The following is a 26,506-nucleotide window of genomic DNA, read 5'->3' on the forward strand; positions in this document are numbered from 1 at the left end:
TGAAACTCCATTCCAGAGAGCACTGTATATGCATACTTAAATATGGGGCAGAATTGTAATGCCTGACAGCTCCCATAAGCAAAACCACCATATTTTAATGTGATTCATATAGATGGAGGAAATGTCTGAGTTTTAGGCATATACAGGAGTTAATAGAATGGCAGAAAAAAAAAAAAAGAAGAAAAAACCATAATATGGATTTACAGATAGCAGATTTATGCCTATGTAATTTCTATGTCCTTTTCTTTAATTATTTTTCACCAAAAAAGAAGACTGGAACACAAGCAGGAGTTGAAAGAAAGAGGGGGAAGGATACACTAGGTAAGCCTAATTTCTATGCTGTCCACTCCAGACACTTCTTGCACCATGACACAAAACAGAGATAAGAAACATCAGACTGAGGAAAAAAGTGCTCCAAGAGCACAAAATACCAGCTTACCTGCTCCAAATGGTACCATATTAATGCTAGTTTTCTGCTGAATTTTTCAATTACGGCAGTTTTGGCCATAAAAGATTCTTCTTCAGGGAAGACAGAAGGAGGTACATGTCCCTAAAATGCATCCTGACATTCTCAGGGCTAATTAACAGTGGTTTTGCCAAGTACATTACAACTTCACAGTATACCAGTATTTTCACTGATCGATCAAATATTTGTCCAACAGATGCAGACTTTCAAAGCTGTCTTTCAGATATCTGAAAATAGAAATTAATTTTTTTTTCCCATAGTAAGCATTTACTGAAGAGCACGATTTAGTTGCAGGTCTATCATTAGACTGCCTTCATGTCTGCTTCCGGGTGTTGCTTTCTGAAAAGCTTCTTGTACAGGAAAGTATTTAAAAATTATAGGGGCTGTTCTGGGAACAGACAGCTAAGTATTTAATGAGAGACAATTTGGGAGGAAATGCATCAGCAGTAATAAGTACTTTTCTTCCAGGACATTATGGCCTCTACCAAGAAAGTCTGCAGTATTTCACAGTAGTTTCCAAACTCTCCTTTTACCTTGCACTGTTCTCCCACTCTGCCAAATGTTTTGTACTTCAGTAGCAGGGTTGTCTACTTTATCTCCATACATCAAGACCCTCTAAATTGTTTGGGTTTTCAAAGCTTTTAAAACACATTTCAGCTAATTTGAAGAGAAATCAGTTGCTTTACAATATATAGAAGTAAAATACATAAAATCAGAGTGTGTAAATTAAAAGCACAAAGAAATCTTGTACACCCATACATAGGTACACAAGTGCTCACAATCTCTAGTTTTACGTGTCTCCTAGCTTCTGTACGCTTTTCCTAAGCAACTGCTGTCACTGTCAATACAATTTTCTCTCATACTATGTATCCACTATCAAGCCTTCACACCTTTAAAGCACTAATAGACAATAATACCTCCAGGAGGCTTACTACAGGGTTTGCTACAAATTTGCAGGGGAGCACAAAGCTGTAGGTATTTTTGGTATTCCTTTCAGCAGGGAAGCAGCAACCTAGATTCCTACAGCTATCAGTCTGCCCCAGGGTTTGTTTACTGATGAAGGAGATGGGTATTTCCCTTCTGTAGATCCCTAAGCCCACCTGAGATGTGCCACTGGTATTAACAGAATTGAAAACTGAATAAGAGAACTTGTATTTGCTGCCAACTATCAAATCAACATTGGAGGGAAAGCAAAGTGAACAGGCTGGTAATTTCCATGATTGTTTTGCAGAAATGGTTGTCCTGATTCCAGCTGGGTTATTGCTAATTTTCTTCCGAGCAGCAAGCACGGTGCTATGTTTTGGATTTAGTATGTTGATAACACACTGATGGTTTAGTTGTGGCTAAGCAGGGCTTACTTACCCTGAGTCAAGGACTTCCCAGTTTCCCATGCCCTGCCAGCAGGCAGGTGCACAAGAGGACAGGAGGGAGCTCAGCCAGAACACCTGACCCAATCTTGCCAAAAGAGAATTCCATGCCACAGGATTTCATCCTCAGTGTATAAACTGGGAAAAGCTGGCCAAGAGGAGCCAGGCACTGTGTGGGATGGACTGGGCACTGGCCAGTGGGTGGTGAGTGATTGTATTGGGCATCAGGTGTCTGTCCTAGGTTTTATTTTTCTGTCACCATTATATTACTAATATTATTAGTATTAGTATCAATATCAGTACATTTTACTTTATTTCCATTATTAAACTGCTTTTATCTCAACCCCCAAGTTTTTTGGAGGGGCAGGAATGGGCAGTGAGAAAGTGACTCCATTGCTCTTTGTTGCCAGCTGGGGTTAAATCACAGGGGTGTAACCCAAAGCTGAGCAGCCCTTGCACACAGTGGGACAGGTTTTACCCAACACAGCAGGAAAAGCAGCTCCTGCTCTCAGCTGCTCCCCTCCAGGAAGCAGCTCCCAGTGTTCGTTCACTCTTTTGCATTATCCACACAGCTGGACATCAAAACACTTTTACCTAAGTGATCAAAATCTGCAGTCTGAGATCATTCCACCTTGCATGTCAGGGCTTTATGCAGCAACAGTTCCCAAGCCACATGCAGTCCAGCAAAAAGAAAAGCCCAAGCCAAAATACTTTGATTCAGTCAGTTGAAATATCTTCCAATCTCTCACTCTGGCATTGAATAGATGTGCTCACTACATTGTATTGCACATCTGTAAGATCCAGTTAAAAAATATCCAGGCACAATTACTTTTTTTAATTGACAGATTACATAAGTTGTCACAAACTCAATCAATTTTGCTGAAACCATATTTTCTTCTGAAGAAAAAACTTCATTGGGAAGACAACAGCCAATGATTAAGTTTGATTAAGAATTGATAAGTAATTAAGGGAAATAAAATCCCAGCACAATCTCCCTGTCTTCTTTGCAAAGATTACATTAATTTAGCAAAATCAAGGGAAATTATGGCTCAAAATGGTGTGTTTTCCCTTTGCCTTTCACAGGACAAAAATTTCATTTTCAGTTTTCCCTGAATTTCTCATCACGTTCAGATATTGCTCATTAACTAAACTTGGGGTTTCACAGCATCTAAGCATCATTTCTCCACAATGTGTTGGACAGTCCAGAACCAGAACACCAAGTATATCTTCCAAATAAAATACTTCTCAGTTAAAAGCAGCAGAAACACAGAAAGTGACATATTAGGTATCCATACTAGTTGACTGATTGGAATTTAGCCCCACAAGCAGGTCCATGACCATGCTTTTGCAGTATGGAATTTTTGGAACCTCCAAAAAGAAAGGGATGTAAGAGTGGTTGTAGCAAGTGCAAGCAATTCCCAGGCTGCCTGCCTGTGTCTGCCCCATGTTGCCATCATCCTGAGCCCATGGCACAGCACAGCCTGTCCCTGCTGCCCCATTCCCCACCCAGACCTGCTCCTGGGCCAGGCAGCTCCTACCCTGCCTTCACCTCTCGCTGCATCCTAGAGCCAGCACAAGAGAGAGAGAAAATCATTTGCTTGGAGTTACAAAGTAAGTAAACTGCTTTGCAGTGGGAATTCAGTCATCTAGAAGCAGATTCTGTGAGCAAAAGCATAGTATCATTTCTAAAGTACTTTCTCATGTGTTAAAGATGTCTTGGCCAGTTTCCTGCTGTTTTTCACTGAAGTGCAGTAAGCTGCTCAATTTGACAAGAAAACTTCCAAGACACCTTTCTACTGCATTCAGACTAATTTGGCTGTTAATGTTCAATTATAGAAATAAACCTTAAGGACACATTCCTATAACATTTTGCAAGCTTAATTGTTAGGAAGTTATAATTTCCTCCCACTGTGATGGAAATTATGATCTTCTTAAAAACACAAACCTCAAAAATATTATTAGAAGCCTCCTTTTTTCAAATTAAGAACATTGATTTTTCATTACAATACAAAGCATTGCACTTAATGTGTAGAACAAAAACCCTATTCAATTACAGACTTACATATGCAAATGGTAAGTCATGAACAGGAACATAGGTTATTTTGAATGAAAATAGTTCATTAGATTCTAGTTCTTTCCCATTTCACTTGCTCCTAACTTGATAAATACCTTGGATTTTCAACTTTTACCTTAAACATTCTCTTTTTGTGGCCATTTAAAGGTCAGGACTTAGTTTAGAAAGCTGGATGCATGTTAAGAAAATGAATGAATGACAGAATAGGAGGTGAGACTCAGCACTTGTGTAAGCATCATTCACTTCCCCAGGTAAGGAAAGCATCCTGAGGTCAGCTAATCATTCTTCATGTAGAAACAATCAGAAAGTGCTAGACTTGTCCAGAAAGAGTTGTCTTGAATATTTCAACAGCAGCATTTATCAAACTAATATAAAAAAATTTGACATACATGACTGTATTAACAATAAGGTATATGGAAGTCCTGCAGAAGGCTGAATTTCTACAGCATTTCCACAGGAACTGGACTGCCAGCTAGTCCAAGAAAAAACTCATTATTTTTACTGGTGTGCAAAAGGCATTTTTGGTCTGATAGGACCAAATCAGATTGTGTTTCTGACAAAATTTTCCATGAAATGAAGGCACTAACATTATTCTTTCTTTTGTGTAAAGAACAAAATTAACAAGAAGATATATGGTGTGTGTGCTCAGGGTGAAGATAATAGGAGCCAAATTTCAGCAACATCAGTAGTGGGAGTTGTGATATATAACATCAGGAAGAAAAAAGTCTATAGACTGGAAGTTAGGCTCCATTTTACCATAAACTTACCTTCAGCAAGCTAGTAACTTATTTATCTATGCCTTGACACCTCCATCTTCACAGGAAAACAGAGAAAATTACTGAAGTCATAGGACTGTATCAAAGAAAATACATCAGCATCAATAAACCAGGATCTTTTTCCATGCAGTGCCATTAAAGCATCCAGTAATATTTAATTTCCATTGTATCAATCCAGTTAGTTCATGTGCTACTTCCCTTGTTTCTAATTTGTCAAATATTTATTTCAGTCTGCTTACATACTGTCCAGGAAAACAAGTTACACATGAGAGTGTTTCCTCCATGTAATGAATATAACACAACTTTTCATCAATTTTGTAACAAGTGAAACATTTGAAATTTTCTAGCCTCTTGTTCAATATACACTCTGAAAATGCATATTATATTATTCAGACTCAATAAAGAAACAACCATCTTGGAAAATCACACATACAAAACATTACACAGAGATGATTAAACATGTGATAACAATTCCCATTAAATTCCAGTATTTTTGAATGCCAAAAGGCTTGACCATACACAGACAATAAAATCACTTCGGTGTGTGGGTAGATCATGCTCAAATTGGATTTTCACAACACAAACAAGGGTTACAGATATATTAATTGAGGACAATATTGATTATAGCTGTGGCACTGTTCACAGAAACCTAGCACTCTTCACTGTTAAAGAGGATCAAGTTGTCAAACTCCGTACTTTAGAAGCAATCACTGTTGGGGCAGAAGCTTCTGGTACAGTTCAGTTTTATGACCAAATGTTGCCTTTTGCAATGTTACATATTGTAAAGAGAAAAGTGAGAACTATTCTTATCCGGAATCACCTGGTGCAACACAATCTTTTCACTCTGCAAATGTGTGTTTTAGTGCTGGCTCAAGTACAGCAGATATGGTGCCAAAACCTGACCATCAACCAGGTCCTTCTCATTTGAGCTGATTTACAGGAGATTCTTGTTTATCAATAATAAACTTGCATTAGTTCAAACTGATGGGATTTCTGAAATATTCCAGAAATGTCTGTCTGGGTGAGTCGATTTCAAACTGCAGTGGTAATCTGTGTCAGTCCTAGGTCATTGGACTCCTCCCTCTCCTGAGGACAGTAAGAGGACATTTCCACAACTAGTCATACAGGTTTGTTTGCCCCACCTGCTTCTCTCATGTAAGCTGGGTCTTGCACAGTGTTTCTGACTCTGCTGGTGCTCTGCCTGTCCATCCTCATCTTGAAGGGGAAGCAGAAGTCCTTGAAGCATCTCTTGAAGTTTTCATCCAAAAAGGCATAAAGGATTGGGTTGAGGCTGCTGTTGGTGTAACCCAGAGCAATGCAGAAGTAATAGCTGGATATGGCAGCAGTGCTGTGGGACACGTCCCCTAAGGCCTCCACCAGCACAAAAATGTGAATTGGGGTCCAGCAGATGATAAAGACTGCCACAACCACAAGCACCAGCCTGGTGATGCGGCGCAGGTTTCGGTCTTTCTCCCGAGAGCCAGAGAGAAGCCGCACGCTTTTCAGGCGCAGAATCATCAGAGTATAGCAAACAATTATAATGAGAACTGGAATAACAAACGCAAAGACAAAGACACAGATTTTCATGAAGATGTCCCACCACACATAATCTCTGTCTGGAAACTGCAAGGAGCATTCAGTGCTAGCGGTATCTAAAAATGAAGGAAGCAAGAAGAAAATTGCTTTGTTATTAGATATTCTAAACAATGTCATTATCATAGCGTAACCTAGGAAAAGTGATTAGCATGTACTGCGATATTAATAAATGGAGTTATCATTAAATCACTCCAAGGAAGCTTTCAGTTCCCATTGAAACTGGTTTTATGCAGCTGTGTCTAGAAATTACTGAGTTTTGAGCTTTTTCAAAAGCAAAATATTGTATGAAATTTCTTTCCCATGGGAGGATCAAAAAAAGCAGAGCACAAAAACAAAATCTGTGAAGTCGTTTCTATTTGAATCTCACTGAGATTTAAAACCAGACTAAGTACCATGTTCAGCAAAGCAGAAATCTCATCATTATTATCAAACTACATATGTTTTTGTCTGTGGGTGGAGAAAGATTTTTGGTATCATGAATGGTAGAAGCTGAAGGAGGTTTTGATAGTAAGAAAATTTTGCCAATATATGATAATTTTGTAATAACCTTTTCCCATGTGCCTTTCACAGCACAACTATGATACACACAAATGCTTACATTCAGAAAAACCCATGGAAACATCTTCCTTTCTGTTAAATAGAAGCAAATAAAAAACATGTGTGCATGGAGTAAAATGGCAGCTACTCTTTTTGCAGATCATGCCGTTGGAAATGCAGCTTGTGCAGAGACTGCAGGATCTGGGCCAGAGAGATCAGTCCACTCCCTTTCCCATTGCCCATGCCAGGATTCGGAGCCACAGGCTGTTACTTGAATGTGTTTAGCAGAAATATTTCATCTATCAGGAGGAAGCTAAGGAATGAAATATTTGAAGCTTAATTTGCTGAACTCATTAGAGCCTTCCAGCATATAAAACATGTGGAAAAAGAAATAATAAGATAAATGAAAAGGCAAGGGAAGGGGTAAATTTACAACTACTGTCAGCAGTTCAACTTTACTGAAGATAAGTCTGGGTAACACAGAGATTTTTCACTCTGAATTGTAGCTTATCCTGTAAATTTCTTTGGATTTTTTATCATTTTCCCTACTGAGTTTGTCATTCCTCTACGAATTATTATGTATTGTTTTTCATTGATTCTAAGAGTGGAATGATTTAGTATACTCCTGCACATCACTTTTTCATATCTGTCTCCATCAGGACACATCAGAAAAAAAAGATCAGGCCATATTTCCCTGCTATAAAAATGCTTTCCAAATCAAAAAGATATTGCAGAAAATTTGTTTGGAAAAACAATTAGGAGAGGAAGTTATCATTATAGTGCCATACACACATTTCCATGGTTAGATATCAGAAAGCTGTTACTGGGCAATATTGAATACAGAAACATTTTAATAGAAAACATTTACAGCTAAAAATGTTAAATATTTTTGGGGTTTATTTTAAATAAATGTATGATTCTGAAAACTGAACGTGGAAAAGACATATTTTTTTAGGCTGATACAGGATACTCAGATAACAGCTAAGTGAGACTTGACACTCAGTGAACTTGTATAAATCTTTTGTGATGCAGGTTTTCATAAGCATACTTGCTTTCACCTGATTTCATTCTAGAAATGCCAACAATTGTCTTGAAAGAAGTTTTCCTGTCAATTATTACTGCTATTTGTAGTAGATCACGGCTTAGCAGCCATGACATAGAATCAGGATGCAGCTGTGTTACCTAAATTAGTAAAGCTGCCTCCAGATGTGTGGGATGAAAATGAAGTGTGGTCAGGGATGGCTGCTCCAGACCACATCCAGCTACTCACTTCAACCCACTCCCAGAAGAAATGGCCTCTTCAGATCTATTGACATAATTTCACATATTTATCAAAATTTTTAGGTCATCCTCATGGTATTTTGCTATCATTTTTGGTTGGCAATGTTATTTTAGAATTCCAAATTATTGAATACGAACTTAATTATTATCTTGCATCTCATTGCAGTATACTTTCTACGGAAGATCTTATTCTAAAGTCATTATTATTAATGTATTGCATATGATACATGTAATGACATAGCATAGTACTTTGTGGAATCCATTTGCACTTTCCCAGTTTACAAGTAGGAAACAATCAATAGAACCTCTGATCATAATGCACAACACTATATTAATTTTCTGGAACTTCGGAAGTGGAACATAATAAAATCCAATTTATATTCTATTTTTACTGCCTGAAAAGTTGCAGAACTTATGAATAGTGTCATAATCTTCAGATGTCATACTGACATTTTCCACTTGGAAGCACAAATATTCCAAATATATTGATATTTTAAGGAAAAACACTGAATTCCATGTGGTAGTTGGTGTAAATATATTTTATAATGTCCTTGATAAACTACCATTTAAGATTAATCTTAATATTGGTCTAGGAAACATACATATTATATATACAATATTGACTGTGTAACTTTCATACCCTTCATATCCTTACTGGCAATATGAAGAGTTAATTTTATACCTTTATTTTTTTTGGTAGCTGAACAATTCTTCAGCAAGAAAACTTCCATTATGGCCAGAGTAGGAAAATTTACACAGATGTAAATTTTTTTTTTTTATTCTGCAGGAAAAATGTATCTAAAGGACACACCTGGGAGCAATTCTGAGCTGTGATAACAAAATGGATTAACTGAGCACGGTGAGGGAACCTCAAGTATAATCATTTTCCATTTGCTGTTCAGTTGTTGCTTAAATGTGAACCCAACAGAGGCCCTGAAGCATATAAACAACGACTGTTTTAGGCAACATGACATCAAATTTCAGGGCTGAGTTCCAGCTGTCAGGCAAGGGGAGCATCCTTGCCTTTCCACTTCAGCATTTATCAGAGCAAGTCATGAGCACACCAGACAAGGTAATTGACACTAAATGCTCGAGAGAGACCTTAGATCAGACAAGCAGGGAGGAACAGTAGCAGCTGACAAGCAGCTGCCAATATTTCCAACCTCATTTAGCCCAGCTGTGTTCTGTATTACCAGCCTCTGTTTCATAAGTTATAAAAAGGGCTGCCTTCTACATGGCATGGAAAAGGCATTAAATCATTGCTGGTCTCAGAGGAGCCCCTTGATCTAAACGTGCTGCTGACACTGAATGACAGGAATATTCTGTTAGTTGAGCAGGCTCCAACAAAACACCTGCCTGAGCCAGTGTCCCATGGCCTTCAAGATCTCGTATGTAGCAAGACATCCTTCCAAACATGCATGAAGTTAATGTTTCCCCAGGCAGACCTTGTTTTATAGAGCCTGTCAAAACTTTACTGGGGAGAAGAGCTACAGCACTGCAGACCAAGACACGTGATCCCCCAAAGCACTGAAAGAGGAGCTTCCAGAGGACTTCTCTGTAACCTACATAACAGAAGACTAACAGCAAGAGCAAAATCTATATATCTTTAGCCAGATCTATCAGCCCTTGAGCAGCTGTTACTGAAATGATTTTTCATGTTGGTCTATGTCAAACAGCTTAACATACTGCATTTATTGTCTGCCAGATGAAAGAGTGCCCTTAGGTAAACACTGGTCTCAAGAGCAATGAATCCTTTCTAAATAAAATAGGTTGATAGTGCAGGAAATTATGAATAGTTTTTCAAAAGGCTGTTTATGTCTCAAACAAAACTCCTACCAAATAAATGCCTGTATTTTATCCAGCAATCCAGTAATGGGATGATCCCAACCCAAGGACACCGTTAGAAGCCTCCAACTTTTGAAAATCCTGAGATGCCCCTGTACTGAACTTGCACCTGTGGGTATGAAGCACTTGTGTGAGAAAATGCTTCTCCCCCTTCCTTCTCAAGGAAGATCTCAAAATCAGACTAACCCCATAGCAGGGTAATGAGTCAGAAGCTGCAGGAGCTAAATCCACAGTCCTTCATGGAACAGGCGTTTCAAGCAAAGCCTACACATGATCTGCATACAGTTTTCATTGACTTTGTGTTCTTGTAACTGTTTCCCTGCCATAGCCTGAATTTCCATTTCCTGTGACAGTCCTTGTTCTCACCTTTTCCAGGTTTCCATATAAATTCCCATCCCTTTTTAAATATGACCTTGAGATACTGTCATATATAATTTACCTTAATTTTCTCTCTCATGCAATGGACTTTTCCTTTCCTACTTTCTTTTTCTTTCTTTGCCTTCAAATTCTGTGAAATGGCCGGTGATAACAAACTGACAAGAATTCTAGTTTCTGCTCTTGGGACTTCATCAGAACTACTCTCACAACATCTACAAAAAGAACCTTAAGCCCACATTTCAAGTTTCAACCTAAACTGATTCTAGATTTGCCCATTGTGACTAAACTCTGGAAAATTTTCCCCTGCTGTCTGCTTGTAGTTTTTGATGGTCTCATTCTAGCAGAGGCAGTGCTTCAAAGTGCATTTTGTTCTTTTATTTGGTATGGGCATCTGAGCTTTAATTATTTATATGTTGCACTGCAATGTTTTACTATATATTTCAAAATGTCAAGAATTTAGGTGTAATTTTGAAGAAGGAGTAAATAAGGTTTGATCAATATTTGAACCTACAATTTATTGTCAGTTGATAAATAAAAAGACTGCATTTTGTATGCTGACACTCACCTTCCCTGACTTTGGTGCCTCCAAGAACTATTGCTGATATACCAACAGATGAGGACAGCAGCCAGATACAGATGTTGATTATCTTTGCTTTGAGAGGTGTACGAAAGTCCAGAGCCTTCACAGGGTGACACACAGCAATGTACCGATCCACACTCATCATGGTGAGCGTGAAAATGCTGGTAAACATGTTGTAATAGTCAATAGAAATCACTATTTTACACAGCACATCGCCAAAGGGCCAGGAGTTCATCAGGTACTCGGTGCTTTGGAAAGGCATGGTCGTGGTAACAAGTGCATCTGCCATAGCCAGGTTGAAGATGTAGATGTTGGTCGCTGTCTTCATCTTCGTGTACCTGCAGAATGAAAAAAGTAAGGCTTTATCACTACAAGATATGATTATGTCCATTCAGATAGTAACAGTTCATCAGTCAGGCTTTGCCCTGGTTGGGGTTTTTATGTCTTTTCTCATCTGTGGTAGAAACATGAACAAATGCAAGACCCATGGGATAAAAGTGAACACACTTTATTCAATCTCACAACAGCTGTATTAGCAGTTAGAGCTATTTACCATAGGCAAAACAGGTGTATGAGTACATTTAATCTAATTAGACAAATTTCAATTCAATTTTCCTCAAATCCCACTACAAGAAAATATCACTGTTAAATTTGGAAATTATCAAAATTATTTTTGTTTCCTTTTCTCATAGCTATCTGTCAGTGATTGTGAGATTTCTGGGTTTGGTTTGTGGAAGAAACTGTTATGCCATTCTCCAGTAAGAAAACAAGTTAATTGTTATGTTTGCTGGGCCACTTTGTCTTGCTTGAATTCACTACAATGCCAGCTGATACAGTTTTAGTCATTTACCTTCCCTGTTCCTTCCTTGCCAATTTCTTCTCCTTTCTTACCATCAGCTTTTCCCAGTCCTCTCTTTTATGACTGGTAATGTAAAAGATGACTATTGTTTAAGTAGGATACCACAGTGGGGAAAAAAACCTGTCATAGCAGTATTTTTTCTTGCATTCTTTAATTTCATCAAAAGTAAGCCTTTGGTAGGAATCTCAGCCTGCATAGAATAATAGGATCTGATTTTTGAGATGACATCCTGCTTTGTTTGACCCCAAGGACAGTTTTGGGAGACAGCCTGTGGAGGACTGCTTCCCTCTCTGTGATGGACACAAAGGATGATGGAGAGCCTGCTGACATGGGAATTTACTTATCACTCCTGTCCGAAATGCTTCTCCTCAGTACTTGTGTTTGCTGATGCTGTTAATTTATCATTGGATTTAATGAGATTTTCTTTCCCAAAACTGCTTCAGTCCCATACTTTGGGTGTGTGTCCAAACTAGAAGTGCGCACATAACACACATAGAAACACGCATAGCTACATTTTGCTATATGCCACTGATAATTTACAGTGGAAATATCAGATTTAACCACTTTAGTCAATGATCACATAACACAATGTTATTTGCCTTCAAAACTTTGATGTGTAGAATAAAAAATATTTTAAAAATAAATTAAACAGTGGTGTCAAATTGTGCCCAATATGTAAATTAGTTATTAAAAAATGTGGGCAGGAATTTGATTTTATGAACAATATGAAATGTTAAAAATAACATTAGGTTTTCTAAAACATTCTAATCAAGGCTTATCGAGGAAATAAAGGCAAATGTTGGTCTGAAGCAAAGGGAAAAAAAATCTGCAAGGGAAGAGAGAACACATCCTTCTCACCCACATACTGAACCATCAGTCAGAGTTGGGCTTCTGCCCCCCACTAGATCAATCTCGTCAACAGACCCTCCAGGAGAGGAAGAATTTTGTCCTGTAGGTCACATTATAGCCCTTAAGGCACTATTCAAACACAAGTATGAGTCCTTACTATTAGAAAAAAAGCAAATACAGGATATATCAGACAAATAACTTCCCTCCTGGTTAAAAAAATGAAAGGAAAAAATACTATCTTCAAGTGTGTCTCAGCTGTAAGACCAAACAAAAGTTCACTAAACACTCAAAACTCTCTACTAAAATGGACTCATTTCCATTAAATTAAATAGAATAATAGAAGGACAATTTTACTTCTACGGACGTCACTGATGATATTTGGAATTGCTGTCTTGTTCATATTGCAATAAAGAGACTGTGGAAAGCTGGAATGGCTGCATAATGGGACTGGAGGGACTGGAGAAAATTCTCTGACTGACATAAAGAGCTGAGCACATTTAGTTTATCAAAAAAACCACCAAGAGGTGACTTGATTACAGTGTCTGAAGACCTTCACAGGGAGAAAATAGCAGGTACTGAAGAGTTCTTTCAGACTACACAGAAAAGCATAACAAGAACAAATACATGAATCTCTTAAGAGAGACAAATTCAGCTTAGAAACACTGACAGCTGTTTCTTAACAGCTAAGGTGATTATCATGGGGAAAAAGAAAGGAGAATTTTTCCATCCACTGATGCCTGCAAATCAAGGTCTGCTGCTTTACAAAGAGTTTGCATCAGTCAAATATAAGCTACTGTACTTAACACAGGAACATTCAGAAGAAATGCAATGACCTTTGATAAGCAGACGTGACACAAGTAATCATTCTCCTGAATCATTATACCTGTAGATCTTTAAAAACTTCGCCAAGGGTTTGGATAAAGAAAGTTTGCTTTCAAAAAGTATAGAAGAATTAGCTTGACCTTTCTTTCCTTTAAGAAAATCAGAAAACTGGGGAAAAATATCTAAGATTTTATTAGCCTTGGAAAAGCAAATATCTCAAAGTCTTTATATCTCGTATTTCCCATTCCTTGCAACCTTAATTTAATTATTTTATGTGTGTGCCATTACAACTCTATAGGCCATATTTTCCCAGTACCCTTTATCCTTTTACTTCTCCCTAGATTAGGTGGAAAAATTGCAAACAAGTGCTGTAAAGCCAGGCTAGTAAAGAGCTTGATTACTTTTGCCTGGAAACCTTGGCCTGTGTATAAATGTGGTATTGCTCTTTAAAGTTATTAGGCAGTATAGATAAAGTCATACATTCATTTAGAAGTTCAGAAAATTCAGAAATGCCTTTGAGAATCTGGAACTCCTTGAATGTTTTTAATTAAACACCTGAGAATTATTAAATGCCTACATGCCTCTGAAGATATGTGCTTGAAAGTTTAATCTCAACTGTCCAGATTAAGTAACAGAGTGGCTGCTGTTGCTGTCAGACCCTTTCAAGCAGACCCTGATAAAGTTCATAAGATAAGGGATTTGCCTGCTTTCCTACAACTCATTCTATTGCATCAAAACATAGAAGGAAATAATATTTTGTGGTCTGGGGTTATCTCACCATCCTCTCCACTCACTTGAACAAGGTCAAAACAGTGATTATGTAAGGGAATCGTGTCTTCTTTTGCAAAGTTAAAATTCTTGATCAAATATCTGAATTCATTTAAGCAAAAATATTTCTATCTGCTTTAATTAGTTTAGCAGGACAGATAGGGTAAATCTGAACATAATTACAGCATAAGTGCCTCAGTAGCAATTAATGGCATTTCTTAGTGTCTGATGTACAAGTTTCAAATACTATTACAATATTTATAAACCATGGCTGTGTGAACTGCTCATGGGAAATCCCACGTCTGAAAAGTGGTTCGTTAGATACAGGGACTTAAGAGAATGGCAACATTTCTAACATGACATAGGAATGGAAAGTCCCTCTTTTAAACCAGGTGCTAGAATCTAATTTCAAGCAGCAGAAAAAATCTGATCACTTAAGCAGGTGGATCTCAAGACTGCTTGTAAAGCTATAAGCAGGGCTCAAGCCTCTGTAAGCTAAAAACTAGAAGATATATCAAAAGTGCAGGAAAACAGTCAAGATGAAACACAACACTTTCATATGGATGCTTTTTTTTTTTTTTTTTGATGGGTATGTGATGAAATTTTTAAGGAGCAAGTTTTAAATTCTGTCTACTTACATATCAAAAGTAAAATTCTCAAAGCTATTAGGCATCATTCACTTTCCAAAACCAGAAAGTTCTTTGAGACTGACTTTACACTGACCCCTAGAAATCTTCCCTGTGTTTCTCAGTCAACTCATCATTACTGTTCTTTTCCCTGGAGCAGAACATGCTTTTAAGACAGTAAATAAGAAGAAATCACACCTCCAGCCTACACTATCAATGAAATTGTGGTAACAGAAGAGGGAAACATGCTACTGAGGATCTGGTGTGCTTTCAGAAAGCGATCTGCTAGTAGTGCCCCTTAAAGTTATTATCTCCAAGAGAGGAGAGAATTGTGATTTTAAAGTACACTGTAACATTAGAAAAGCTGATAAAAGGGGAGAAAGAGGCTCTGGTCAAATTTTTTCATGTAACTGTAATAGGATGGAGTAATGAAATGTTCCCTGCAGTGTGAAATGAGGGATGGGGAAGGGAGCAAAACTAACAAATATACTACAAAGGGAAGATAACAAATATACTACATCAAATATACTAAAAATATACTACTCCAGTTGCAGAGGGAAAGTACAGAAGCATAAAATAATGAGGAATCGCAAACACAGGTTTTTCACAGATACCTGGGTAAGAGAATGAAAATTAGAGCTAAAGCACATCTAAAGCAAATTGCAAAAACACCTATCAGCAGGATGCAGGCTCTGTTCCACTAGGTTCCTCTGAATGAAGTATATGGAGATCAAGCAGCTGAAAAGCTTAGTCAGGAAAGCTCTAAATCTCAAGGCTATATTCTGAGTATAGTCAGTATAATACCGCATCAGAATAGGAAGAAAAAAACAGAAAACAATCCAGGAGGATCCATTCCAAACCCATACAATGTCAAAAGGATGGCTCAGCTCTCTCTTGGATATTCATAATCCAATATAAAATCTTATGCCAATATGAAGTGAAGACTAAGGTCATTTAAAGAATATAAAAATTAACAAGCTGTAATTGTCATGTTTGTATTGGGTTATATGACATTATCATATTTTAAATTGCCACATTTTAGCAGTAGAGGATCTCAGATGGCATTTTAAATAAAGGAAAACCTTGTTACTGCACATATTTAATGGTTGCCTGTCTTAATCAAATCTTTTAGGACCTAAAATTGTTGTCTACAAAATTACATCATAAAGTGGAATTCTCTTTACTAATAAGCATCTAAAGATACCAATTTTAAAGCAGCTCAAAAAAGAAAAGCATAAATTTGTCTTTTATTCTTCCCCCAGACAGCATAATCTATGTGAATGTCAAAAGGTATAGTTAAAATCCTTACAATTTTCCGCTACCATTTCTTCCCTGCACTAGCCCTAAACAGAGCCTGAACAGGATTTAATCTTGTGGATTTAGATTGGATGTGAAAGGTTTTTTCCTGAGCTAAAGAACCAGGCTTTGAATTAATTCAAGTCAATGTATGTAGTGGTCAATGTGGAAGAAAATTCACACTACTTAGCAAAAATGAACTAATCTTTCTCCTTCTATGATAAAGGCTTTTAATATTTTTATGTGAGCTCAAAAGCCTCTCTTGCAAGAAACTGTAAAATGGTAGAAAAAAAATACTGTGAAATTTCTGTTTCCATGACTTTGATAGGAGAGGTCAGAGGTCAAGCTGCTGTGGATCACTGCAGCTGAAAATGAATCAGTGAGAATGCAGAATTTCACTAAATGGGTACTTTATCTGAAACCATTATGTCTAATAACAATATGAAAGAGCCTGGACAATTAGCTTAGAATATGTAGCAGAGTTTTTTGCTCTCTGTTTATAAGTAGAGATTAATACTGGCCTTGTCAGGCAACTTATTCTATCTCTTGAAAAACTTGGTGCTGCTGCAGATGTTTCTCAGGACCAGTCCTGCCATGGGGGGCTCCCAGGGTGTTACATAGACCATTCTAATCCTTTTTACTTGTCACAAGTACGTTGCTCTAGTGACCATTGAATCTCTGTCTCTGGTAACATCCACCTTTCTTATTCCTTTTTCTTGGAAGAAGTTTGTTTTTTTTTTTAATAAAGGGCATAAACTCCTTCAGCCAAGTGCTTCCCATGGTTTTATGGGACAGGGAATTGAGTAGAACAGAGATTGCCTGGCAAGGAGAACTCTCATTGCTCAAGGAAACAGGGATAATAGCCCCGGGAAAAGATTTCTCTGGGTATCACTTTCCTTTTGGGAAGTAGACAAGAGTTTGTTGAATGTTTGCTTTCCCTAGATGTTTCTGCAGGACAGAAAAAAGGAAAGAGCTCAGAAACCGTTTACTCAGGGGTCTTGGGCTAAGGGTATCACTCTTCTTCCCAAAACAATGGTCTCCATTTTGGAGCAGGGATGAGTAACAACTGGCACAGCTTGCAGTGTTTTATAGGACAACTACACACTCAGAAGTGTGGAGACCCAAATCTCAGGTCAACACTCCCATAATAAGGTTTAATGGAAGACAAGGGACTGTGCTCTATAACAAGTGCAGGATTGTGTGGTAAGACAGCAAATGCACATATCAGTGAGCCAGCTCAGGGAGAGGTCATCAGTCCCTCTAAGGAGGCATCTGGGAGGCTTTCTGTGGACTCCTCCCATGTATCTATTTTCCTCACCTGCCTCAGGGAAGCCCACAGCACAGACCAGCTGAACACACACATTCCTAAAGGAGATAATTCCAGTGAAATGCAGAAAACTTTAAATTACAGTCAACAGAAGAGCACAACTTGTTGCTTCCTGGTGAAAATATCCTTCTCCTGCCCACTTTGACAAACCAGTCATTCTGAAAGTTGAGTCCAACAGTAAGTCCTGATGCAGTCCATCATCCAGCAGCATGGTAAAACAAAACTTTTCTGAGTGTGAGCATTAAATGACATTGACTAGACTGTATGGACTAATCCTACCATGCAGTTTCTCATCTGTCACTACTCGAGGAGGCTTTTGCCAGTTGGCCAACAGTAGCCACAGTGGCTACCAACAATGCAGTGGGAAGTGCATTTAGCAAATGTAAAATCCTCTGTGCTCCACATGCAGCACAGTTATATCTGGGGATTCTAGACATTCAGTCTTTATGTGTTGCTGACATGTTATGTGGAGCAGAGATGAGCAGCTGCATGTTACGAAGGTGGATTGGTATAAGAAATGGAGAAAACACAAAGGTTCTGCTTACTTTCTTTCCACAATTCACAAATTCATACACTGAAGAAAATTGTCTTTTCATACTCATGAAAAGAACACAGAGATTTCATTTAAAATAATGTCTCAAAACTGAAAACAGGAAACTGCCTAAAATTAATTTTAAGCTTCATGAAAATTAGAAGGTGAATCTAATGAGAGCTGAACCCTCTGGCTTTGAAAGAAATAAATATTTCAAAGGTAATTCACAGCCTGGCGTGACAACTTCCCAATAGAACCATGCCAATTTAAAGCAAATAAACAAGTAATATTTTGGTGTTATCAAAATCTAGTATTAATTTCAACCAATATCTTAAATCAATTTAATTTTTGTGGGTTTTTTTAAAGTGCTGTGCACCTTTTCATGTTCTTTATTTATATCATTTTTACATTTTGTGGAATGCCAGCATGGTCAGACATCCCTCTTCCAATATCCTCGTTGTATCTGCATACATCCTTTCCCTCAACTAATCCAGTTTGTGCACTCATGCCTGTCTGTAGACAGAATGATATTCCTATTGCCTTTTCCTCATATCTCTCTAAATTCACAAAAGATAAGCAAAGCACAAAGTCTTCCTCAAGGAGAAGAGCACAGATTCCTCACTTTGAGAGAATTATCTGACATTTAGAGATGAGGAGACCAAAATGGAGACCTGCAGTATACTTCCTGGAAGTCAAGTGTAGCTGGATGCTTTTTCTTCAGAAAGAAATATGTAACTGGAATCAAAACTCTTCTTGGGAACCTATCTGTTGCAGAGAATATAATTTAAAGGAACAAAGTCATCACAGTTTAGACAGTGAGAGTAGGCACGACAGGAAGATTATTCTCCCTTGTCCTTAATGTGTCCCAGGAATCCAAATCACCCAGTTAAGAATTTCCTTTTACAACACCCTTTCAGCAAATTCAGAATCCTTTCTCAGAAAAAGATCTAACTGTAAGGTCCCCAATATTCCCTCATTTCTTAGCCAGTCTGTGCTCCCCAACACCATCTCCTCACTGTGCTTCCTCCCTGTGCTTTCTCCAGGATCATGGGCTACCTACCCACCACTCTCCCATTTGGCAACAGGAAAGTTATCTCAAGCTTTCTGCCTTGCCAGCAGCCAAACTGGAAAGTTCTTTTGAGTTTTCACTTTCTTTCAGTTGAAAAAGCTTCTCTGTAGTTCATCTTGCTACCAGACACTGATTCCAGTTATGCCTTTCTCTGAACTAAATGATTACCTGGCTGTTAGCCCAGCGGAAACGTCTGGATGGATACCAAATTACTTTTCAGAAGCCAAACACATTATTCACTATAAGCTATAGCCTCTCTTTAATACTGTCTGTGGTAAATATTCCTTTCAAGCCTTTCCTCTGCTCTCCCTGCCTATTTTCAGTTATCACAGCATGACCATGAGTTGGATTCCTCGTCAGCTTATAAATCCCAGGTCTCACTTGGTCACTGTCTAGCTGGGTTTTAAAAGTATTAGAAATAGTAACATTTTGTTTAAATGGTCTATGTTTTCAAACTATCGATACTCTTCTATAAGCCTGTGCTCTTTCATGTTTCCTGTTGCCTTGTTCTTTGTGCCATCTGTAAAAGCTTTTGGTAATGATCACTCTTCAAAGTAGTGATGGAAATTATGTCACGTTTGAACTAACACTGCAGAACTGATCAAAATTACCTCCATTCAGTGAGGTGCACCTAAATGCTCTTTGAAATCCGTAGATGAATTGCTATCAATCCATTTGATGCCTCTCTGCTGGTAGTAGTAAGCTGTCAGATTTTTGATTAGCAAAGGAAAGGTTAAAAGTCCTAAACTTCACAAAGTATAGTACAGTTCACCCTCTGCCTTTAGCAGCCAAAGCCTTGATTTGATTTCATAAAAGAATGAAATCATGCAAACTGCCAGCAATAGGGAATAGCTGATTCAGTTAGGTCGACTCTTCTGGAGCCTAAATTTTCATTTCAGAGCAATATTCTTTCCACATATAATTTAATAAAATTAGGACAATAATTTAAAGCAATTTAACAAGTGATCTTTTGATGGCATCAAAATCTATTATTAATTTAAACCAATGTATTGAATACATTTCATTGTTGTGTACTTTTAAAAAAAATATTTTCATTCCTGTTTGGAATGAAGGATGAAGAAATTTTAAAAACAGTCTGGAAAGGAGTCAATTTTATATGACATTCCTTAACACACTCTTCCTGTTAGGTAAAATGCTGTTCAGTTCAATGAATATAAGAACAAAAATGTATTAGTGGTAAAATGCTTTCTTCAACATTAGACTAAGCAGAGAATTAGAAGGTTTCTTTTTTCCCTTAGGAATTAATCAACACATCTGTAGCACAACCTCTTCTTAAAAATTCTTGAATGTAGAAAATTATTCAGTTCACTGGAAGCTTGAAAGATAATTTTAAAAGAATACAGGATTGGTTCTTTGGGATCCTGTTGATATCAGTTGGTCTCAGTAAATTACTTCAGGAACAATGAGGCTAAGATAAATACATAGGAAAAGGGCATCTGGAGAGGGTAAGAGAGAGCATCTCCCCAAGTTCTGTCAGAATATGTTTATGGTTTTGGTAAGTGCAGATCCTAGTTAAAGCTGTAACTTTAGTCAGGAGATTTTCTTCCCTGCAGCTGTCACAAGAAACTACGATTTTGCTTACAGCCAGTCCTAAATTTTAAAGAAAAAAAGTAATGAGGTAAGAAGAATTGAGTAAAAAGCCATTTTGCTTCCAAGGACAAATAGTTTTTTTTTTTATCCCCTTCAGCCAACTTACTTCCAAAAATATATTCTAAGACCTCAGAGGAAAAGCTAATCTCAAAATAAAAGGCTTGGGGTAGAGGTAAATTCTGCTAATGCCAAGAACCACACAGCTGTAGGACTTTCCTCAGATGAGGTCAGACAGCTTTACCAGGTATCTGCAAGCCCATTTCCTGCTTCCCCTCCTCCTCCATATGGGAGGACTGTGGTTCCCACACAGTGCCTACATTTCCCACCAGTACAAGAAGCAATGTGACGCCTTCTTGTTCTCTTACTCTCTCTCCCCAGGACAGGCAGCAGCCCCAGGACAGCATTACACCCCTCATGCCATGGCTTGGCATGGAGTGTCCATGCACCCAGATGACAGCAGAGCCCCTGGGATGGTGCATGTGCTGCACAGCTGATCCAGACACAGGGAGAGATCCTGCAACCCACCCACACTGGGAGAGCCAAGAGCTACGGGCAGGAACAGAGTGCCAGTCCCCTGTCTGCTCAACACAGAGCTTTCTCTGCACATCAAAATGATCAGTCTATGTGTGTCTGAGGAGCCCAGGGTGCTTACAATAGACCTGGTCTTGCTCTGTTATAAGCTTTAGTGATAAGACTTTGGCTTTTTAATCTAACTTTTGCGGTGTGTTTAAAGACAGTGAATGCCAGCATTTCCATTTTACATGTGAGGAAACCATGAAGTGGATTCATCAGGACAGGAAAAAGTGTTGAAGCTTGATAGTAAAACCAAGAGAAGAATCCAGGTCTCCTGAGAAATGTTTTAAGAGGCCACGCTATCAACGCTGTACTAAAGGACCATTCCCAGTCAGATTCAGCATAAATCTCTTCTCACAGGAGCTATATCGAGCTCAGCTACTTTTCTGTCAGGAGTTTGTACATGTGATTGAAGTGGCATTCTCCTGTTATTTTTTCCTCTGAGGAAACTCTGAGTTTTCCCTCTCAGTGGAAGAACACTCCACCTGTAAGAGATTTCATTCACCCAGCACCCCATGCACAAGCTGCTGAGATGCTGACTCACTGGTGTCCATGAGCTTTAGCAGCCCTTATGCAGAAGTAGCAAAACCACTCCTGTAATGGTATTAAAACAAGAAATTGGCCAAGGTCTGCCTATACCACAGGCTATGGCTGAATTTGACCCTGTTTCTGAGGCATCTCAAGATTCTGGAATCTCCTAAATCTACCATAGCATTGACACTTCAACACTTTGACTGAAAATCTCAGAACAGAGGGAGGAACTTTTTTTTTTTTTGTCACCCAAAAAGTGACCCAGTGTCAGGTCTGGAGTGTCAGGCAGTTGGGCTAGATGATTATTATAATAATTCCAACTGAACTATTCTAACAATGTTATACATTTAAATGAGCAAAGGGAGAGGAGTGGTGCCTGCCTTGTGTGCCTGTCTAGAGGGGGTTAGGAGGAGAGCAGATCAGATCTGGAATTCAGAGTTGAGAAATGGCAGCAAAGGGCCTCAGAGAAAGCCTGTACTCAGCTGGAAGGTAAAAAGGAGCCTCAGTATATCCCCATCCCACTTTAGATTTGTGGCAGATGGAGGGGGGCTATTGTGGGATGGCTGGGGGACAGGATCTGCCTCTCCCTACCACAGACCTTGTCTTTCCTCACAAAAGACATCACTGCAGGGTACATTGTTCATGGGTCATTAAAATCCACCCTGAGATACTTCACATATTCTCATGCAGAGAGTATATGTGAGGAAAAAATGGAGGGACATGAGAGGTTCGGACAAAAATGAAGAAAATAAACCTCTCGCACAAATGTTTGAAATATTTCAAGAACTGTTGGCTTGTACTTGCCTGCACTTCAGCTAATGATTTGCATTTGCCGCGCAGAAAACCTAGGAGAGAAATCTAACAAAGAAAAAAAAAAACCACCTCCCCCCACCAAAAAAAAAAAACAGGTGTTTTTGTCATATTTTTGTTTGTTTGTTTTTTTACCCTGTAATTGAGAGATGAAAGAGAAAATTCAAGGAAAGGCTAATGTAGGAACTAGAAGGAAAGTGAGCAATAGCTATCTAGAGCATTACAAAAATAGTCTTAGGAGGGTAGCAGAAGAAGAGAAAAAAGCAAATATATGTGTACCAGTATGATCTATACATGCTAACTTCTAGGGCTAAGTTTGGGGTTATTTCCCATGCCCAGGCCAGTTAATCAGCTGTCTTTGTTACTGATTGATGGCTTAGAAAATTTCTGCCTTTGCGGCTGTGTAGCTGTCAAGCATGGAGTCTCTTTTCTTGAAGGAGAAATGCAAAAATAAATTAAATCTCTACCCTGAATGAAGGTCAAAAGGGCATGCAGAGGAAAAAAATCACATCACAAAACTGGAGCAGACCACTTTTTCTGAGCTGACCACAGGCATCTCTTTTTATTGCACTGACTAGTAAATTTATTTTCATTATTCAAGGGTATTCACCTGATTATAACCCATCATTTTAAAGTACCTTATCAACAAGTTCAGTGGTTCTCATAACTTCCCCTTTTATCAAGTCTGACAATTACTTTATTATTCTGCAATTTCTTGACCCTTATCATACATCCCTTACAAAAGAGAATCCCTTCCAATACCTCCATTTTTTTCCATGTACAAGCTGATTTCATTGGAGCAATGAATACTCCACAGTTCTGGGAATTTTTTTTCCCAGAAACTTTATCAGAATTCATACAGGCTGTGGAGAAAGAGTCCAAGAAGTTTCATGATCTCAGTGCCCTGCATTGCTCATTAGCACCCTGCTAAACAGCACTGTTCAAGCATGCCTACAGATTGCAAATGAAAAGGACAGAAAGAGAGAGGAAGCCCAGTGCAAACTAAAATATTCACCAATACACAAGTGTAAGTGCAATCATAAGTCACAGTGCATTTTACCCAGTGGTTTAGTTTGAAATCTTCACTAACACACATACAAAGGTTTTGCCTCTTTCCTGAAAACCATGGAAAAGGTATTTCAGCACTTTCTCTACTTTCTTCAATTCAACACCAACAACTGGAGTTAAACACTGCTAAACAGAGAAAAATCATCCCTTTCTTTACATTAAGCCTTTCCTCCTATTTTTATAATTTCCTGGCTTTCCCTCCTCGTTAAAGAAGTCATTAGGTGCCAAGGTAATGATGGATCATTGTCCACATGACTGGACACATAAGCTGTCCTTCGGGGTCTCCTCACAGTGGAAATAAAAGCTGCCTTGTACAAGTTTCCTTCTTGCACTCAAGCTTTTTTCCCTCGGATGCAGCAGCATCTCATCCCTAGAGGGCAGCCAATGAACACAGCTCCAGGCACAACGTGCTTTCCCTCAGGCTGCAGGATTTATCACATTTCACCAGCTCGTCCTTTCTCTCTCTAACACACAAGTGCAGGCAAACCACTGAGACTGACAAGTTTTGGGTCATTTCAGTTGCTTTTTTCCAGCTCCTCACCGTAGGACTTCCATAATCCACCCTCTCCCCCTCCCTGCCAAACTTAGGGACGGTCTTTTGCACCTCTTCCAACCGGTACCCAAAACCTTACCTTATGATGACAAACATGACCAGGGCGTTTCCCACCAAGCCCACAACGAAGACCACCGAGTAGACGGCGGTGATGATGATGGGAATGGCGGGGGAGATGCTGGTGTGGTTGTGCTGGCCGTCCCCAAAGGCCCCAGTGGCGTTGGTGTCATAGTCTGCCCAGCCCGGGAGCCAGCTGCTGCTGGTGCTGGGGGGCCGGCAGGGCCCTGGGGAGCAGGTGGAGTCTGGCTCCTCACGGAAAATCTGTATGGGGGCATCCATAGGGGCACCGTCCGACACCAGGAGGAGGGCACACAGCAGGAGGCAAGTATGCTAGAAAGAAGGAAGAGAAAGAAAGAAAGTATTTTTACAGCCACAGAACATTAAGACCTCTGAAACTTGTATGTGTTAAGGGGAGCACTGCTGTGATGGAAACTGTAATTTGCCAAGCAGATATTTAAGCAAATCACATTCATATTAAATTATTTCAAGTTTTGCATCTTGGTACATAATGCTGCTTCTCCAAGTGCACAAGGAAAGTTTTCCTCCACTTTCAAAGGTTGCATAGTGAAGCAAGCCAGATGGGAACAGCTCAGATCCACCCCCACACTTTAACCCTGTCTTTCCCATCTTTCATATTTTAAGTCAAACTCTATCCTAACGAGGGCTCCTCACTGCCTAAGCTCTGCTTTAAAGGAGAAGGAGACAGAGAAACCCACCACCTCTCTGCACATCTTCTTTAACATCCTGCCCTGAGTTATTTTTTCCTGATCCCATACCTGCTTTCATAGAAAAGACACATTAATGACAAAAAATACCTTTCAGTCCAGGAAAAGAAGCGGAGTCCTCAAACAGGTGCTCTTGGCAGGAAAAGAAAAGAATAAAGCCACCTTGCTTGGCTCCTGGAAGTGCCACTGACCACCCAGGAGTTTTGGATGTGAGGCACCTGCGCCCTCAGAGAGGCGTGCTGGCAGCAGAGCCGGCTCCCAGGCAGGAGCTGCAGCGTGCAGCAGCAGCAGATGCTGCTGTTCCAGCTCCCACCACTTCGCCTTTTCTCTCTCAGGCTCCCTCTGCCTCCCTCTCACTCTGCCAGGGCTCCAGCAGCACTCTGCACTGATGCACACGTTCTCCACTCTCTCTGTCCCCGCAGCTCAGAAGCTCACATGACTTCTTTCTAAACACTGAGATGCAGATAAATTAAAAGAAAAGCAAGAAATAAATTCTGTTGTGAATGAATGCTTATTTTAAGACACTTTTCCAAGTTTTCTTTCCTCAATTCCTCTGCACTCCCAGGCCTCAAGTAATCCTCTTTGCCTTATTGAATCCCACAGGATTTCAGACTAGTAGACACTGAATAAAAGGGGAATTCTAAGTTTAGATGCCTTGCCTGGTCCATCAGCTTCTTCATGCCTTGACTCCACAACTGTGTGTACAAAACATTTCTCACTGGGTAGCTGTGCCCATGTTAACTTGCACCTGCAACTCCAAAGTCAGAAGAAGGCTACCAAAGAAAAGAGGGGCACCCTAATTACTGTACAGATTTTTTCAAGCTGTACCACACCATGTGAGAAGCCCAGAATTCCCTGTAGCACTTTATTCTCACAGCTGCAGCCAGAAACAGGGAGGTGGTGTGCACAGAAATCCCTCAGAGCTTATCCCTAATATACTCCCTCAAGCAGGAGCTGGCAAGGCACCAATATATGTGTTCAAATACCTTTTAACTTGCATACAGACCTTGAAATCCCCACCAGAACTCTCTCTAAATGGCAAATTGGAAGAGAGGAGGCAGAGCCTGAGTTATTCCTACTCCTTTGGAAGAGGCTAGAAACAGCCAGACTGGCTGCATCTCAAAGAGTCTTTGGAGAAAGAGAGAGGTTGTGGGTTTCTTTCAAGATTTTCCAATCTTGAAACTTTACTTCATGCCCCTCTTGCTGAGTGTCTGTGATATGACTGAGTTTTCTATTATAAACCAATTTTTTTTTCCGAAACCTATAATCGAGAGACTAAATTATGTCAACGGAGTGAGAAATCATGTAGGAGGCTTCAAAGGTACAGAACCCCCTCTCTCAGAGGAAAAGGCTTGTTCAAATATGATAATGGCTTTGACTGTGGTCACTGTTTACTCCAGAACTTCAGTAATTGCTCATGATCCTGTGTATAGAGCTGTCTAAAGTTTCACTTTTAATGATGATGGATAAAAATTCAAAATAAAAAATGCGTGACAGAAATGTCCCTGAGACAGGGACACAAACCTA

The 26,506-nt window shown here is 39.2% G+C and overlaps 1 protein-coding gene across 1 annotated transcript; it reads right to left on the reverse strand.

Annotated features, from left to right (window-relative positions):
• Nucleotides 1–223: 223 nt before the first annotated feature.
• Nucleotides 224–25,392, reverse strand: OPRK1 (opioid receptor kappa 1). The gene is made up of 4 exons (XM_005479292.4): nucleotides 25,070–25,392; nucleotides 24,274–24,584; nucleotides 10,886–11,238; nucleotides 224–6,335 (listed from the first exon to the last, which is right to left on the reverse strand). The coding sequence occupies exons 2-4, from the start codon at nucleotides 24,531–24,533 to the stop codon at nucleotides 5,803–5,805; spliced, it is 1,146 nt and encodes a 381-aa protein (XP_005479349.1). The 5' UTR covers nucleotides 24,534–24,584; nucleotides 25,070–25,392; the 3' UTR covers nucleotides 224–5,802.
• Between the last annotated feature and the right edge of the window lie 1,114 nt (nucleotides 25,393–26,506).

Source organism: Zonotrichia albicollis, chromosome 1, assembly GCF_047830755.1.
Source record: "Zonotrichia albicollis isolate bZonAlb1 chromosome 1, bZonAlb1.hap1, whole genome shotgun sequence".
NCBI classification, from domain to species: Eukaryota; Metazoa; Chordata; class Aves; order Passeriformes; family Passerellidae; genus Zonotrichia; species Zonotrichia albicollis.